At 41.4% G+C, this 19,193-nt stretch overlaps 1 protein-coding gene and 1 long non-coding RNA gene across 2 annotated transcripts in view; one reads left to right on the forward strand and one right to left on the reverse strand.

Annotated features, from left to right (window-relative positions):
* The window catches only part of TTPA (alpha tocopherol transfer protein), a 26,027-nt gene extending 13,676 nt beyond the window's left edge, over positions 1 to 12,351 (forward strand). The window contains exons 2-5 of the mRNA XM_037892538.2: positions 3,429 to 3,582; positions 4,622 to 4,815; positions 6,666 to 6,776; positions 9,267 to 12,351. Coding sequence (XP_037748466.1) covers positions 3,429 to 3,582; positions 4,622 to 4,815; positions 6,666 to 6,776; positions 9,267 to 9,458 — 651 coding nt within the window. The 3' untranslated portion in view covers positions 9,459 to 12,351. The remainder of the gene's footprint in view (positions 1 to 3,428; positions 3,583 to 4,621; positions 4,816 to 6,665; positions 6,777 to 9,266) is intronic.
* On the reverse strand, positions 4,510 to 19,095 carry LOC119565589. The gene is made up of 3 exons (XR_005224325.2): positions 17,264 to 19,095; positions 16,483 to 16,707; positions 4,510 to 6,756 (listed from the first exon to the last, which is right to left on the reverse strand). It is a non-coding gene; the product is annotated as an uncharacterized LOC119565589 (long non-coding RNA).
* Positions 19,096 to 19,193: the final 98 nt, after the last annotated feature.

A 19,193-nucleotide genomic window follows, 5' to 3' on the forward strand; every position in this document is an offset into this window, starting at 1 on the left:
TAGCCTAGACTAAGAGCTAATTTATATACTTAATTAAAACGCTTAACAGGCAAAACTGGGTTGTTTGTGTATTGTTTGGTTAAGGAATGATTATTTACCACCTTCTATACAGTGTTCAAGATAGATGGGGCTCTAGCCTGGTTGAGGTCTTAAGCCACTACTAAATAAATCATTATAGGGTATGTGAAGAGTGGAGATGTATATGACTGTTAATCAGTATATCTCTCCATCTCTTCCTATCTGTTTTACAAGTAGAGCTGATACACATTGGGTCTTTTCAACCAGTTTCCTTCTTGACAATTTATTTAAGACACCCTTCAAATAGCCTACAACTTTATGCAAGGAGAGCAGGGAAAAATATGCTGCAAAAATACACTTTTTTAAAAAAGACAAGAGGAACTTGAAAGTAGAGGAATGGGTAAGAGGTCAGTAGTCACAGGAAATATCCATCCTTAGCTTGCCACAGGATAACAGCAGAAGAGGATTAGATTTCACTTTGACTCTTAGTCTGCAATTAAAGACCCTGGAAAAACTGGTTAGACCAGGAAGAGCCTTGCATAGAAGTGAGAAGTTGGAAAGCTGATACTTTGTTCTACTTTATTAGTTATTAGAACTAGTAACTATTTATTTCTAGCTATGTTACTTGGCTCTTGAAAAAAGGGGTAACTAGAGAGATCTAGTCGCTTCAGGCATAATGTTACTTTGCTATGGAGAAAATGTTTGATGTCTTTGAAAATGTGCTGATGATTAGAGTTGTCTTGCCGGTCTGAGAGCACTAATAAAAAAAAAGTAGTAATAGTTCTGTAAGGCCCTATCCTTGCTACCGTTAGGATTTAAAGCTGGCTATCCTCGTTTTTCTTCAGTTATTTGTGAAATTAGGCCCCGACTTCCATTGAAACTCTTAGGCTTCTAAACTGAGATTTTCAAAGGAGCCTAACTTCCAAGCTTTTATTTTTTTGAAAATCTTAACCAGAGGTTTAAGTTACTTGGTTAAGATCACCAATCAAATTAATGACACAGTCAGTGGAGAACTCTCAACTCCTGGAGTAACCAGAAGCACTTCCATTCCTGTTTACCTCTTCACAGTATCAGAAATAAAGTGAGGGAAGTGGTGAAACCAATGGCTCCTTTGCACAGCAGAGCTTTTCTCTTAGTGGCAAGTAAAGTCCAGATTTTCAAGCAGGTGAATTTTATTATAGTGAATTCTTTTATTCTAAGAGGAAAATATCTGATCAGATTTGGAAATCAGAACTACTGCACCATCAGCTTAATTCTCTAAAGGAAATCATGAAACTGTGGATAATTCAATTTTCTCCAGCAGGATCTAACCTCAAAAGTCAGCACTTTTTAGCTAAGTAACTCTTCTTCAGAACTTCTTCATATCACTTCTGCGCATAGCTCTTTTGTATCATTCAACAGTTCCAGAGTATAATGCTGCCCAAATCTGTTTTGCCTCCATCTGAACAACAGTATTTATGTTCCTGACAACAGACATGATCTCTGTTGTTTTGGCAATGACAGACCTCCATTATTTTCACTCTCAAAAAGCGTGTCTCTTATGGGCAATCAGAAAGAGAGAGACATCCATTGCATCATTATTTGATGCTCTTTGTTGCCAGGTAGGCATTGAGCTTCCAGCATTTCTCAGAGTTATGTCAAGGGCAACTAAAAGTTAGACATGGCTTTGAGCATATTGAACTTGTGTAGGACATGCCCTAAAAGGAATGGTAATGTATTTAGGGTGTCACCCATTTTCAGACCGTATATTTTCTTTTGTAGCTGCAGAGGGTACTTTTAACTGCATATGTGCTAGCAAGTGTGACAAATAAGAAGATATGTGCTTATTAGATAAAATGGAATTGGTTCTGTTGCTTGAACAACAAGTAGTGAAATTGTACCTGACACAACACGAAAGGAATGAATAAGTAGACATGTTATAAACAAACATAATTGGAGGAACTGAGTTAGGTACCAAACCTGAACCAGACTTCTGTAAATCTTCGCATAGAGAAACAATGGAAAATTGCTTTCAGATGAGTATTGTATTGCATATAGAATGGAAATGTACAGGAGCCAGGAATCGTCTTGCAGGTGTACAGGAAATGTTAACGTCATATTTGTGGTTAATATGTGATTAGATAAGGTAAGTATGGAAACAACTGCGAAATGTAATAGGCAAATAAAATATTTGCAAAGAAGTGGGATATAAAACAGAGTTGTAATCAGATTGGAACAGAAGTTGTCCCTGGAAGGGTGAGTTCTATTAACCTTTGCCTTTCTCTATTTGTGTTGATCTATCTTCAGTTAATAAAAAATGATTGGGCTGAATTATCTGACATCTCATTGATCAATAATCTAATCAACCTCGTTCCCAATATCTTACATGGAGAAACCTGTATGTCTTTGAAAATGTGCTGTGGATGTGCCAATGGTCACGTCTCTTGCGATGGCACAATGATCAGTCCAGTGGTCTCAAAATGTGATCAGTCTCAAAATAAAAGTTTGTGTCCAATAAGATGGCTTAATACCCTTTTGTTTGGGAATTCCTCTTATGAGATGTGTAAGTCTCTACTTAGATCAACATGCCCCTGTATGAGCCTGACACAGTATCAAGTTAAATAACACAAGGAGGATTCAGTTTAGAAGCCCATTTCTGTTTATTTTGTGTAGTAAAATATCCTATTGCCAGTATTTTCTGTCTACCACGTGGCACTGAATGGTGATTACATGCTATTAACAAATGGATTGGGTTCTAAATTCACTGTAATAACTCAGGGCAGAGAGCAACCTAGGCATCTTTGTGGATCACTCAATGGAAGCTTCTGTTCAAGTTACATTGGCAAAGGTTCCTCTCTTCCCCCTTCCAAAAAAAAGCTTATTGCCTGATATTTCATCTAACTAATGGGCAGTTAGGCAACTATTTTAGGCTTTGTTGCTTCTTCCTCTGAAACATCTGATACTGGCCAGCCACTGTCGGAAATAATTCTGGTCTACTGGTGTGATCCAGTCTGACAATGTCCTTGCTCCTAAAATTCATTTGTTGAAAGTAAAAATAAAATAAGGAAGCATTGGAATGATGGAAGTTCTAACACAGTGGTTCTCAAACTTTTGTACTGGTGACCCCTTTCACATAGCAAGCCTCTGAGTTTGACCTCCCCCTTAATAAATTAAAACCACTTTCATATATTTAACACCATTATAAACGCTGGAGGCAAAACAGGATTTGGGGTGGTGGCTGACAGCTTGCGACCCCCCCACATGTAATGACCTTGTGACCCCCTGTGAGGTCCCGATCTCCAGTTTGAGAACTACTGCTCTAACATGTTAATTCTGTAACTTGGACCCATCTGTCCAAGACACTTGAGACTGGATTTTGCTTCCCATTTCTACTGATATTCCTCTAACAAGAATGCTTCTCTTGTCCCCAGTTATTGAAGAACTATCACAAGTGGAGAGCTGAGTGCCCAGAATTAAGTGCAAATTTACAGCCTTGCTCTATTCTCAATCTCCTGCATGCTGGTTACCATGGAGTCTTGAGATCAAGGGACCCACGTGGCAGCAAAGTTCTTATTTATAGAATTGGTAAGTAACAATTCTATGGCCTAGACATTGCCTACACATTGTTTTGTGTACTGGTATAACTCTCTTCGTTATGGGTGTAATTTTTCTATCAAAATAACTAAACAGTACAATCCCTTAAACTGGTATAGCTTATTTCCCTCCCCTGTGGATATAGGTGTGCTAGTAAAGCACCACCTTCATACTATATAACTGTATATTGTAGAGAAGTACTCAGATGGGAGAACTCCTGAAGCACTTGATTAAGTGAAAACTCTAGTGATAGCCAGAAACCTCTTTAATTTTTCACTATTTACCTATGAATATCTATCTCATTTAACATACCTGGATAAAGTAGTGTTCATTTGCTGTTGAGAGAGAGAGAGAGTGTGTGTGTGTGTGTGTAATAGCTATCTGCCGTGTTAATTATTATATTTAGCACCCCACCATAATTAGTTATTTCTGTTACAGTGGTTCCTAGAAAACCCCGACAAGAATCAAGGCCAGACTGTGCTAGAGACAAGTAACACAAACCTTGTCTTCACTAGGAAGAAAGGTGTATTTTTAATGTGTTAGCTAAAATATGTTCAAATCTTAGTGTAGACAAGGCAGTTTCTCATTTTTAACACATATTGGTTGAGGTGAATCTTAGGGGTTTCCCTCCTAGATATTGTACTGTGGAGCTTTGGCCAGTGACTTTCCAATTTAATTACTACTGTCACTGCCAAACCTAGAGGATTCTTGAAGCAAACATTGCAAGATTCTTTTCTGAAAACTTCTCGGCAGGTTCCTACTGATAGTAGAAATGAATTGCAGAGAGTGGAGTGATCGTGCAGGGTAGAAGAGGAGCCAGAGGGGTGTAGAGTAAATAGTTTCTGTACTGACAAAATTACTTATTGCAGAACAGGAGAGGGCTTGAAGGAGGAAAAGGAGATGACTTCACACTCCATATTGCTGTTTACTCATTTTGTATTTGAGGAGTGCATTAGAAACAATAGCCAGTGGGAGTATATGTATACAGAATATCTGTGTGGTAATACAGTACAGTCTATTTGTTCTTCAGGACGATGGGATCCAAAGATGTTTACAGCATATGATGTGTTTCGTGTAAGCCTTATCACATCGGAGCTCATTGTAAAAGAGAGAGAGACACAACGGAATGGAGTCAAGGCTATCTTTGATCTTCAAGGGTGGCTATTTGCTCATGCATTTCAAATCAGCCCAACAGTGGCCAAGAGGATTGCTGCCGTGCTCACAGTAGGTTTGAGGCTTAATTTTAGTTTCTTTATTGCAATAGTCAAAATGTTTCTACTGTAAATTATGGCACACTTTCCTTTTGTATAGGACCTTGTCATGGTAACACCGCTTGAAAGAACAAAATAGTGCTATTTAGAGCTATTAGAAGTGAGACAGACTTAAATGATTTAAACCTAAACTTTACTTGATTTGCCTTCAAATTGTTATAATCAAGTAGTGAATATTGTCCAGATTCTAGTTACATATTTAAAAAGTCAGTAAGCTCCCATAAGAACTCAATAAAAATAAAAAAGCCAATAGCTAATATTACAGAGATGAGCCAACTAGATAATGGCTGGCTTCAGACTAGCAAGGGTTTGGGTTTGAGGCTTAATCAGAGTTAGGTCATTGATCTTTTGGTGCAGCAATCTCAGCTTTTCTCATAATATCTCTACCTGAGAATTTCATGAAACCAAGCCTCACAGAGCATCTGCTGTCTTAAATGGGGGAATTCTTACATGGTTGGTTACTCTTACGATGATTCTACCATCTTGGGAAAAATCTCACTAGAATGGCTGTTCAGCTGTACCTGAACCAGTAAACAGGTCCCTGGTATCTTTAGAACTTGTTTTGGGGGTGGGGAAAGAGGGTGCCTGGTTAAATCTAGGGATTTGGATCTAGTACCCCCATGCCAGATTTTTTGGATGTGAGGTGTCTACTTTCGTATTTACCCTTTGTTTTTCAAACATTTAAAAGTACTACAAATAAGGCAGCAGAGAAAATAAATCAAAACTATAAATTGTGAGTAGTGCTTCTTAACATTTATAAACTTATTTATTGCAATTCTCTATCTATTCCTCTCAGCATTTTCTAAGTTGGGTTGACATTTTTCACATACAGGTTTCTTCTGCTTTTGCTTGGCAGTTCAGGCAGTTCAGGTCCCTTTCTGTCACTGTGACATTTTAAAGTAACACGTTATGGGCCAAGATTTAAAAAAGTTAATTTCCTAAATCCATATTTAGAAACATTTAGATTTAGGATCCTAACTTTCAGCTCCTATTTTTTTTTAAACTTTACTGTTATAGCTCTTGTAAAAATATGATCTTGCACTTCATGAACAAATATGAGGACATACACAGAGAGAGAGAGAGGTTAATTGCAACGTAGAAAGGGAAAAATAGCATCAAAATAATAGTATTGCCTCTTTTTGACCCAAGTAGTTAGTCCAGTTTCAGGGTGCTGGGAATGTTCCAGTTGGCAGCAAAAATTGATAAAAGTCTGGTATTCTCTTTGTTGCCATCTTGTTTATTTACAAGGAATGTACAAAGTCCTGCTTCTCTGGACACAGAAAGAACTAAGAAGACAAGCTGTTTCTTAGCTTCCAGTCCCAAGCCTCATTAGCTAGCAAGAGCATTTAATTGTTATGGACTATAGCCTAATCTGAACTGTGCAGTGCCCATAGCTGTGGATCTTGAAAAAATCTGTTACCACAGATATGGGTAAAAGCAGATTTTGGTGAGATTACATAGCAGTGCTCATTGCATACATTTTACAAGATTAGAATCTGATGCTTAAGTTTTTATCCCACTGTTTCAAAAAGTTCCTAAAAACAGTTACATTTAGCAAGCTATTTTTTAATTCAGATAAGAGCCCATCAATCTGGCCCTATCCAACATGATAAGAAAAGAGAGGCTAGTGTGATATTCATGGAAAAAACATTTATGATCAGTATCTCCAGTTCACCTCTGGAAGAAGTAGAAAAATTGTAGTCAGCAGAGCTGTAGCAATGAAATGGGGCATGAATGGAGGCTCTTCTCCCTCTAGTGCAGGGGTTCTTAAACTCTGTGGTGATTTTGTTGATATGTTTGCAGGATTCCTTTCCACTAAAAGTTCGTGGCATCCACTTGATTAATGAGCCGTTATTCTTCCACCCGGTCTTCGCTCTAATTAAGCCCTTTCTCACTGACAAAATAAAGGAACGGGTGAGTGAACATAAATACATACTTCTTTTTTTCTACAATAACAACTTCCATTTGGATCTGGGTTCTGCAGTGCCTGAGCATTGAGTAGGATAAATCAGTTTTATACTTTCCACTTCTGTAGAACTTTCACTAGGGGAATCTTTAAGCACTGTACAAATATTAAATATTTCAGAATTACAACACACTGGTGAGGTTGGTCTTGCCGCCATTTTTACAGATAAGGAACACTGGAGTACCAAGAGGTTAAATCAGTTGCCCAGTGTCATACACCAGGTGTGCAGTAGAGCTGAGCATAAAACCCAGATCTCCTGAATTTGCTTCAAGCGATAATTATTACTCAGTGGGCACTGACACTGCTCCTCTCCAAACATAACGGAATACACTGGTCTTGCTCCAAAGAGCCTATACTGTAACCCGAACACAGACTCATGGGTCAGGCTAAAGGTTCAAATTTCAACTGACGCAAAGTTGTTTTTTAAAATAGCTTTTGCGTGACTTTAAATGAATTCATAGTTGTTGTTTACTTAACCTAAAATCCCTGTTGTATTTGGGTGTAGTGGCACATCAAGCATTCCAGCAGGATTGCTCTTGCATGGCAAGCTGTGTGGCAATTATTCCAGGCAAAGTAGGTAGGAGTGACTCTGGTTAACGGCAGGACTAAGCTGAGGAAGAGGAGAAAAGAGTGAATGAGAGAATAGAGAAAACTTCAAAGCTGATGAAGTGGAACAAAAGCAGCCTGGGGTCAATAGTTAGGGCTAGACCAGGCCAGGGAGTCTGGGAAGTGACTAGCTCAGGTGTGGGAAAACTACGGCCCACAGGCCGTTAAGCTGGCCCCTGAGCCACATCATGCTGCTCGGCCCTGCTCCAGCCGGGGCGCTGGGATGGAGCTGCACAATGTGGCTTGGCCCTGCTCCGACTGGGGTGCTGGGTTGGAGGTCACACCATGCAGCTCAGCCCTGCTCCGGCGCTCCAGCCGGGGTGCTGGGACGGGGCCGCACCATGCGGCACGGCCCTGCTCTGGCTGGGGTGCTGGGTCAGGGTCTGCACCATGCAGCTCCCAGAAGCCGTGGCAAGGCACTGCTCTGACTCCTATGCGCTCCAATGGGAGCTGCAGGGACGGTGCCTATGGATGGGGCAGCAAGCAGAGCCGCCTGGCCGCGCCTTTGCATAGGAGCCGGAGAAGGGACATGCCACTGCTTCCGGGAGCCACTTGAGGTAAATGCTGCTTGGAGCCTGCACCCCCTGAGCCTCTCCCCAAACCCTGCCCCAGCCCTGATCCCCCTCCTGCTCTCCAAACCCCTCGATTCCAGTCCGGAGCACCCTCCTGCACCCCAAACCTCTCATCCCCAGCCCCACCCAAGAGCCCGCACCCCCAGCCGGAACCTGCACCCCTCCCCGCACCGCTGCCCCAGCCTGATCCCCCTCCCTCCCTCCGAACCCCTTGGTCCCAGTCCAGAGCACCCTCCTACACCCCAAACTCCTCATCCTCAGCCCCACCCCAGAACCCATACCCCCTTCCACACCCCCAACCCCAATTTTGTGAGCATTCATAGCCTGCCATACAATCTCTATTCCCCGATGTGGCCCTCGGGCCAAAAAGTTTGCCCACCCCTGGTCTAGCTGGACTGGCTTCCCGTTTAGCTTCAGAAGGAGGCGTTGCTTTTTCACTCTGTCTCTCAGATCTTGCTCAAGAAGCCCTGAGCACAAAGGCACTTAATCACATGTTCATTTTATTGTGCTTTGATACAATAAGTCTTTGTGTCATACACATTTGCAGAAAAGCCTGTTTAAATGTTAAGAACTAGAGACTGGAAACTAGACAATCTCTGACAGGTGTTTGCCCAACCTGTTATTAAAAACCTCAAATAATGGGTATTCCTCAATCTCCCTTGGAAGCCTATTCCAGAGTGCAGCTACCCTTATAGCTAAAGTTTTCTCTAACATCTAACCTAAATTTCCCTTGCTGTGGATTAAGCCCATTACTTTTTCTCCTACCTTCAGTGGACAAGGAGAACAATTGATCACAGTCCTTTTTATAACAGCCCTTAACATACTGAATGGGAAGTGAGAGGGGACAGTACCTTGCATGATCACACCCTTAGGGCTGGTCTAAGCACAGCAAAGATGGGGTATGCATTGTATACCCCTACCTGAAATAGTTAAATCGTGTAAACTAGGCCTTGGTTTCTACATTTGCAGCAGCATGAAACACAGGTTGCATTTCATCCTGAACTAAGCAGCGAATAGCTGTGAGTTTGGGAGCTTTAGGAGAGTATAGTGAAGTTTATTTGCACAGTGTGGCAGTGAACGTACATTAAAAGAAGTGAGGATACAGTGCGTTAGTGAAATCTAGCTTGTGCTTCAGTTCCCACACCTGAGGTTCTTGCCTTTCCAATGTCTTCACTAACCGTTGTGGGATTCGGATGGAAGTAAATGTATGTGTATTATGAAAACTGGAAAGCCATTTTTAAACAGCTTTTCTTGTTTCAGGTGTATATGCATGGGAGTAATTACATACAGAGTCTGACGCAACATTTCCCAGCTAGCATTCTCCCACAGGAGTATGGTGGGGAGGATGTCTCCATTGAAGACCTTTCCCAAGAGTGGACTGACTTCATAATGGAATCTGCAGATTACCTTCAGAGTATTTCTCTGGTTTTTCCAGTGAAGCAACCATATTAAAAAGTAACCTCTTGGTACTGAGGCAATTCATTAGAACAGAGAGCTGCAGTTAATTCCTAGTATTATGATTGCAAGCCAGAATGAACTTCAATCAGAAATTTTTTATTTAGATTTGTCATTACTTTAAAGGGACCTGTGTAAAACTTCTGGTAAATCATTGTTGAGGGAAGAAATGCCCCATTTGCTGCATTTTTATATTTGCTTGGAGAGGATATCAAGTACAATTACATCTCAATTAGAGTTGCATCTCAGAACTAAAGGAGAGATTCATGAGTTTGATATTTAGAGGGATAATATGCAATACTGTTTGTAACAGATTATATATGTGGCCAAAGGCTGGATAGTGCTACATGTAGGATATTGCAGAGAACAATATTCCTCTAGATATGTTCTCATGGAACTCCAATCTGTGAGGATTCAGTACAAACCATATGCTCAGCTCTTGCATTGTAGCTGCTCAAGTTGATGCACTGATATAAAGAGCCAAATGATTTCGAGAGCTGCAGGGCAAGTCTGCTTTGGAGTTACAGTCGTTTGGCTTGGAAGCACATTTGTAGAAAGTAGTGATTTTTCTTAGGCCTAATGTTAGCAGGGAATGGGACTGGTCTTTGGACTGATTCTCAGGGAAGTGGATTTCCAGTCAGTTCACATAGCTGAGCTTGCACTTTGGATGAAAACTGATCAGCAGTGGTGGAACATTGCTGTGCCAGTGAGCAGCACATATCCATGCAGGCATTTAAGTTAGTAAGCATCTAACATTGTAAAGGGATAATCAACTTGGAAACTATTAAAAGATCACGTGAATCACAAAGAGGAGGGGGGCAAATGGATTAACTTAACTTTGAAAAATAATTTTTCTGCCCCGGCAACAAATGTTCTGTTTAGATAAGTTACACGGCAGCTCCTGTGAAGTGCCAGACACCCTTAACTCCTACTGTGAAGTCCTGTAGAAGTAAAGGGTGCTTAGCAACGCCCAGGACTGGGCTGTTTGAGGGGAAGAAAGTAGGTCTCGCTTCATGGATTTGACCATAGAAATAAACGTGTCATGTGGTTTCAGTATTCTCACTGAATACTGTTGCTGTTAGATGCCAAGCACCTTCCTTTTTATTCCAAGAGATGCTAAGGGTATTTAACATCTCCTATGCCTGGGCATTTTGCTAAGCACTGGCAGAAATTTTTTACTTAAATGTATTTGATATTGACCCCGATGCCTCTTCAGCTATTAGAGGCAATTGAAAACTTTCCCACTGTCTTTACTAAAAGCGGTTCTTAAAGGGACGCAACCAGGTCCAAATTATATCTTTTAACAAAACAAGATATTTTCTTACCTGTGTTACACAGCAATAACATAGATTATTTAAACTGAAAGGATTTAAACAATGAACGTACTTTGATTTTGTTTGTTTTTAGCAGACTAACTTCCTAGCTCTTATTTCTTATGGTTTTTTGACGAGGCAGGAATTGTTTGACAGATGTATTAAACAGCTCTTAATGATTCCTTATGGACCCTAATGTTAAAAGCATTTATAAGAACAATGTCTATTGTAAAGTTGACTCAAATGTTTATTTTGCTTCTCTTGGAATCATCAGTAGATTTGATATTTGTACAAACTTGCTATTTAAAATGAAGAGGAAGGAGAAACTAAGAGTGCCACATTAACATATCAGTAAAGTCTTCTGTAAGATTAGATGATCAATGGTACTGCTCAGGCCGTTTCATCAGCAGCAAGAGTGCTCTTAAATGGTAGTTATGGTGTGGTCAATGCCAATGAACAGACTCATTTTAAAATTACAAAGCCAACATGGAAATAAGAAACTTTGTTGCCTCACTCCCACGTGCACAATTTTTCTTGTTGTCCTGGACACCTTTGATCTGTAGTCTCAGTTTTAAAATATTTTAATCTTCAAATTGTAGTCCAAAGAATTTTTCATTATACTTTCTTGTCAGAGATTCAGCTTAGAGCATGATACAATAATATCCTCAGAGAAAGGAACTTTTGGAAGATATTTCTTCTTGTTTAAAGGGAAATAGAATAATTACCATAGTTGGCACCTTGTACAATGCACAGCTACACTGAGCTACACAACTCAGATTCTAAACTACTGGGGAAAAATGTTTTTCTAGTGAGAATTGGAAGCTGATGCTCTTTCGTATATTGCTTTAATTTTAGTTCCTTGGAAAGAAACTCCATCAAGAAATTGTTTGAATTAATTGAAAGTTCAGTGATTTCCTATGAACACAAAACTTTGTATTGTAGCTATTTTACCTGGCAGAGACCAAATCTATTCTCAGTTATAAATATGCAGCCCTGTTTACGTCATTTGGGTCGCATGCTTGTAAACGAAAGTAAGATTTGGCTTTAAGAGGTGTGGGGCTTTGGTTTTGTTTAACACTAGAGTGCTGAACTAAAATTGTAACCATTCAGTTAAAAAAAAAAAAAAAAAAAACAGCCCCAACTCATGTTAAATGGTGTTGCAAATCCATTACAGGTATTGGCACCTCTGCTGTGGTGTGGCTGTGATTTACTTTCTTCATGGGACTCTTATTTGGTTTTTAATGGTTACGCCTATTGTATCACAACAGAGTGAACTGTACGTAGGAGTCATTTGATTTGGGTCTTACCTCAACAGTGAGTTTTGTCAGGTGGGTGGAAGGGCTATTATTTTACACCCACAGAAGGAAGAGGAGGCACTTTGAATTGCAAAGGACGCATATCTTATTGCACAGTGATTGAAGCAGGAGTACCTCTTTAAAGTACTAACTTTCTATAAAATGCTGATTCAAATATAGTTTGCTACTGACTGTCAGCACACTGTAATGTAAATTGTTTTTGTAATTTTGTACATGTTATAATACCTTTTATATTAAAGAAGTAAACGTAATATAACATTCTAGGTGGATCACGCAGTCTTTTTGGTCTGTCTCTCTCAACTTTTTATTAAGAAAAATTTACAATTAAAGATTAAGGTGCTGTGTCAAACATTGCTTATTATTTAATCAGGATCAGGTTAATATTCAAAGTACCTGGCTAAAGATTCTGGCTTGCTGGCTGGAGAGTCATCCTGCTCCTCTGAGTATGCCAAAATGGGTGACCAAAATTCGGAATCCTCTTTTTGACGCTTCTCTTATGTACATACTTTGTGTGAAAGCTTTTGCATTACAAAGGCAGTCCGTATTTTGCAATACCCCATTTCCAGAGAAGTCACACTTTTCCCAGTAATGTTCAATACAAAGTCTTGCTGCTAACAGTAAAAAAGGAAATTAATTTGTTGCTCTCTTTGAAATGTAGAGCCTCTCCTGGAGCATTAAGGAAGCAAGTCAGCTCTGGGAAGCTGGCACTTTGCGATAAGAGGAATCTCTTTAATAATTTCCTCCCAAAACCATCTACCTGGACACAACTACTACATGTGCAAGTATGTTCACCTTTTCCCACAACCCCTCCACTTATTTGTCTGTTTTTAAATGCTCAGGAATTATGGAATAGTGTAAGCATTCCTTTCCCAAGTAGCTTCTCTTTCTAGCTACTGCTTGCAATGTTAACAACAAAGTAGGTTGTCAGTACAGCTTCTAGCAAAATGCATATGGAAAACTGAAAAGTCCCCTCCAACTACTGTAATATATTAACTGAGCAATAAAGCTGTCTTTTCAGTTATGGTCCATTCAACTGCCCCTTCAAATGGCATCAAGAAAACAGAGATAACTTCTGCACCCCAAGTAAAGTCATTCAGGTCCCTTAGAAATAAGGTTTGTCTTTCATTGTTTTGTATTTAAAACAAGGTGCTCTGACAGACAGCCGCTCAAAGTCCCTTCTTTACTCATGACAACCTGTGGCAGGCCAGGCCCTGTTGACTCCATCTGCAAACTGTTTAATGTTGTTTCTGGACTCCCCACCTGACTGTTGCTCAGACCAGGAGTCTGCCTTCATTAGAGCTCTAGGATGGGATTTTCAAAAGTGCCCTAGATATTGCTCTACAAGGGACTTCTCTCTGTCTGGCCACTCCACGGACACATGCACATCAGCTCCCTAACTCCAGTTAGTGGCAAGGTACACTAATTTCTGCAGGCATATAGACTATCCCCTTCCCTCAAGGGAAGATTGTCTAATATAATTTTAGGGCCTTCAGTCCTGTTCACCTCTCCACTTCCCATGTGGGAAATTCCAGCTGTTCAGCTGTACTCTTTCAGATCACTTCATTCCTAAAGCAACTTATCCATTGGGTTGGACGGTCTCACCTAAACCCACAGCTAGCAAGCATAGAAGAGCTACTGTAGTCTGACTCTGCAGCCCTGTGCGAAAACCTCCCAGATTCTCAGCTACCAATGCCAAGCTGTCCACAGGGTGTCCAGAATAGGTTATTCAGGTTGGTTTTGGCACAACAAGAGGAGGCACCTACAGTTCTGCCTTTAAACTCCTGCTTGTCTCTCTACTGAAGCTTCATGCGAAGAAGCTCATAGCAGCAAGTGTAGTGGGGATCCATATCTTGGATTACCTCCATACTCCAAATTTAGAGGAGCTTGTGTACGATTCCTTATGAACAGGCTAGTAATCCACCACCAAAAGATTGACTTCAAACATGGAAAAAGATGGAATTGTGACGTTGCACCCCATAATGCTTTATAGAAATATGCTTATGAATGTAAATATGACATAACTGGAATATGTTTTATGCTACATGTGCCATGTAACATATCTCTGCAAAGGTTATGATCTACTGAATATATTCATCCTATTTTTATGCATGTATCATTTTTGTATTTGAAGTTATGAATATTGGCTGTATACTTGTTTAATTTTAAGTAGCCTCAGTGAAGCATTTGGTCAGCTTCTTGAGAAAAGATTATTCTCAGTAAGCGCCCAATCAAGAAACACTTAATCTGACAATAGACTTCGATAGATGCCAGTCCACATCTGAGCTTTCCTGGAAACATACCTGTAGAGAACTAAGTCATGCATGGACACATGACTTGCCCAGTTGACTCTAAAACTCCATCTTGTAGAGGGGACTCTGCACAGGGGGAGGGAGGGGTTTCCACCCACAAGAGAGAAACTATATAAAGTCCTGGGAGACCCCTCCATTTTGTCTTCAGCTGGCTCAAGGTAGCCTCTCCACCCCCAAAAGGATACCTGAAAGCAACTGGAACAAAGGATAGTAACCACAGGAGTGTACGTGATTGCTGGATCCAGACTAGAAGGAGGCTAGTCTGTAAAAGAAGCTTATTGGAACATCTCTGAGGGTGAGATTTCATCTGTAATCACTTTCTTACTGTATTAGGCTTAGACTTGCGTGTTTTATTTTATTTTGCTTGGTAATTCACTTTGTTCTATCTGTTATTGCTTGGAACTACTTAAATCCTACTTTTTGTATTTAATAAAATCACTTTTTACTTATTAATTAACCCAGAGTATGTATTAACAGCTGGGGGGGCAACAACTGTGCATATCACTCTATCAGTGTTATAGAGGGCGAACAATTAATGAGTTTACCCTGTATAAAGCTTATACAGGGTAAAACAGATTTATTTGGGGTTTGGGCCCTATTGGGAGCTGGGTACCTAAGTGGTGGAGACAGGAACACTTCTTAAGCTGTTTTCAGTTAAGCCTGCAGCTTGTGGGGGATGTGGTTCAGACCTGGGCCTGTGTTTGTAGCAAGCTAGTGTGTCTGGCACAACCAGGCAGGGTTCTGAAGTCCTAAGCTGCCAGGGAAAATGGGCTTCGAGGTGGTCTCAGCACATCAGTTGGCAATTCCCAAGGGGGTTTCTGTGATCCAACCCATCCCAGGAATATTAATATTCACTGTCTAGGGAAAGGTCATTGACATTGTGGTAGATGAAAATCATTAAAAGAAGGCAAGTAAGAAACACAGACTTAGTCTTTTATCTGGAAAGTGCTGAGAAATGTTCATCCTAATGCAGGGGTGGGCAAACTTTTTGGCCTGAGGGCCACATCTGGATATGGAAATTGTATGACAGGCCATGAATGCTCACAAAATTGCGGTTTGGGAGAGGATGAGGGCTCCAGCTGGGGGGTGCAGGCTCGGGGAGGGGGCAGAAATGAGAAGTTCAGGGTGTGGGAGGGACTCTGGGCTGGGGCAGGGGATGGGGTGCAGGGGGAGGGAAGGGCTCCAGCTGGGGATGAGGGGCTGGGGGTGCAGGAGGGTGCTCTGGGCTGGGACTGAGGGGTTCAGAGGGCATGAGGAGGATCTGGGTTGGGACAGGGGATTAGGGTTCAGGAGGTGGTCGGGGGTGCAGGCTCTGGGCAGCGCTTATCTCAAGCAGCTCCCAGAAGCAGTGGCAAGTCCCACCTCTGGCTCAAATGCAGGTGGCTTGCATGCTGCCCTGTCTGCAGGTGCCGCCCCTACAGCTCCCATAGGTTGTGGTTCTCAGCCAACGGGAGCTGCAGGGGCGGCGCTTGGGGCGGGGGCAGCATGCAGAGCCACAGGGGGACATGCCACTGCTTCTGGGAGATGCACAGAGCGGGGCAAGCCCCCAACCCTGCTCCCTGGCTGAAGCGGGGCAAGCCCTGGACCCCGCTACCCGGCAGGAGCTCAAGGGCTGGATTAAAAAAAGGGCCAGATGCCACCCCTGCCCCTCTCCCGGCTGTAGTTTGCCTCGCCCTGTCCTAATGGCACAGCTGGTTCATTGTTTTATTACTGGTATTATGGTTCTATTTGGATTATTGATTAATGAAACATCAGATAACTCTACTCAACTGGTGTTTATAAGATAGATCAGCACTGCATAAAATGGGCTAATACTTTACCTAATTCGGAGGACAGATTTTCAGCTTACATTCTTTTCAAGTTGATTGCAATTCTGTGGGTTTTTATATCCTGCTTTTTTACTTTTTTTGCAGTCGTGATTACCCAGACCACACGTCTTAACCAAGTAATTCATTATACCCTTTGCAGCTGGGACATGGGATACAGATGCTATAATTATGGCTATAACTTTAGCTTGGAGGTCATGGTGTTCATGGTATAATGAACTGGAATCAAGTCCATGACAAACCCACCCCACACTCACCTCACAGCAGTGGCTCCTGTCCTGGGGGGATGGGCCCAACTCTCCATTCTGGATGTTACAACCTGGTGCATGTGGTTACAGCATCACTCAAGGTTGACACGTGCTTCCCTCTGTAGATGGAAACTGAGGAGTGGGGAGCCAAATTTGATTGGCACACTTAGCACATGGAGTCACAGCGCCATTCAGGTGTTGTGTGTCTGTCCCTCTGTCTCTATCTACAGAAGACTGAGAGAAGACAAGATTTCAAGGAGGAGTGTATAATCAAGGATACCAAAAGCAACTGAGAGGTCATGGAGGAAGAGGATGGAGCAGAGACATGGTAGTGGTGGAAGGCAAGCTGAAATGTGCATTTTCTACACTTAGGAAAGAGTGAAATTTTGCTTGCATGTAGCAGTCAAGGCAGAGGATGTAAAGCAGCAACACTCAATTAGATCTACCTGTGGGCCGATTTGAGAATTTTATGACAAGAGGCGGGCCATTTGTGGGGGGGAGGAATAGCTCAGTGGTTTGAGCATTGGCCTGCTAAACCCAGGGTTGTGAGTTCAGTCCTTAAGGGGACCATTTAGGGATCTGAGGCAAAAACTGGGGATTGGTCCTGCTTTGAGCACAGGGTTGGACTAGATGACCTCCTGAGGTCCTTTCCAACCCTGATATTCTATGATTCTATACAGAAGGCTGACAAAATAAACAAACTTCAGTTGGCACTTAATAAAGACCTTGATTGCCACATAAATATTAGAGTTTCTATCTTTTAACAAAGTATAAAAATCAACATTATTACCTGTGTTTGTAGTAATCTCGAATGGGAAAGGTGACAGTGACGATCCCTGGCAAGCTTTATGAAGAGTGTTTTGGAGGAGCTCAGGGCAAGGCACATGCACCGGTGAAAATGCTCATCTATCAGACAATTGTGGTGTTGGTTTTTTATAACGCCCATGGTAGAAAACCCAGATCCACAGAGGTATGTTGATCCAAACATCTTTAAAAGATAGAAGGGTAGATTCTGGCTATTCTGAAATTGGTCAGCATTTTAAGTCCAGAAATCACAAAGTCCCACTTCTCTGAATTTTGCTTCCAAGACATCTGAGCTCTGGAGCCTTAATTGTTTAGGAATTCTTGCATCGTTTTCATCGAAGTTTCACCTCTACCAACAACGCGTAATGTGGAGAAGTGCAATATCTTTCCTGTTAAGACTGTCTGAAAGGCATGGTTTTTTCCAAACAGATCGCCGACACTGCTTGCACAGCCTTGGAGCTGCAAGTTGAGGGAATTCAAGTGACCAGTAATATCACACAGAAAAGCTACCTGTGACACAGAGAGGACATCATTCATAAATTCCAGGACCTTGCAAGCTGTGTTCATCTTGTAGTTTGAAAGAAATTCTATTATTTCTTTTTGAAGTGCAAAAAACCTCTTTAACATATGCTCTCTACTTAACCAGCGAACGTCACTGTGCTGCAGTAGGTCACTGTATTTGGCTGAAATGTCTTGTTAAAAGAGCTTTAAAAAGATGGTGTTGCAAGCTATAATTTGAGCATGTGTAGTTCATTAATTTCCTCACAATACCCATAGTTTTTTCAAGTCCCCAGACAACTTACCGCACAGGACAGTCTAGTGAATGGTGCAGTGAAGTATATTTGATGAAGGGTGTATCACTGCCAAACATGAATCAAAGCCCTTTTCTTTTCCTGTCATGGAGGGACCCCCGTCTGTAACAAGCAGATTTGTTTTCTGCAGATCTAAGCCATTTTTTTCAAAAAAGCCTTTTACTTTTTCAAAAATGACCTCTCCGGTGGTGTAGGTTTCTAATGGTATTAAGCACAAAAATTCTTCCTTGAAAATGTCACCACCATAAAATCTAACAAACAGTGATAGCTGGGCAGTGTCGCTTAAATCATTTGATTTGTCCACTGCAAGAAGCATGTATTTGGCATTTTTTAAATCAGAAAACAGTGCTGACAAACAATCCCCATAAATTACCTCCAATCTTCTTATTGGGTGGAATCAGACAGGGGAACTTGCTTCACACGGTTCACAATGTCATCTTTGTTTTTATCTCTGGCAAAAAGCTCTTCCGGCAGTTCCAACATGCACTCCTTCACAAGCTTGGCATTCAAGAAAGGCTTTTTCTTTTTAGCTAGTACCAGCTGCAACGCTGTATCAAATATGGGTTTGTAGAGAAGTTACTGTGAGATGCAGGATTGAAGACAAAATGGAGGTGATACAGCTGCCTTTTTATATTCTCTGCAATATGGCTTGTATTTCCTTTGTCCCAAACACAAATTCACAGCAGATAGGCATGGAAAAGAATTTGGAGACCCCGGTCCATCGGCATATTCCTATATGTCCTGCTGACTCAAAGGCGTAGCCCCTGGCTTCTCTCAACAGGTTCGTTATACAGCTGATTGACCTTGATGGGCCTCACGCAGTCTGGATAGTGCTGTTGTAATCTGTCTAGAGGTGTCACCCAGAAACACAGCACAAGCTTGAGATATCAATGTACCACACATTTATAACTTACAACACAAAGATGACATGCATATAAAAAAGCTTATCATATTTAGCAAATCATAACTTTTCCACTGGTACCTTACATAGCATATCTTGCATCTTGCATTCCAATTTTGGTTCTGGGAGGAAATTATTAAAGAGATTCCTCTTATCGCAAAGTGCCAGCTTCCCAGAGCTGACTTGCTTCCTTAATGCTCCAG

The sequence above is a fragment of the Chelonia mydas genome, chromosome 2, assembly GCF_015237465.2.
Source record: "Chelonia mydas isolate rCheMyd1 chromosome 2, rCheMyd1.pri.v2, whole genome shotgun sequence".
NCBI classification, from domain to species: domain Eukaryota; kingdom Metazoa; phylum Chordata; order Testudines; family Cheloniidae; genus Chelonia; species Chelonia mydas.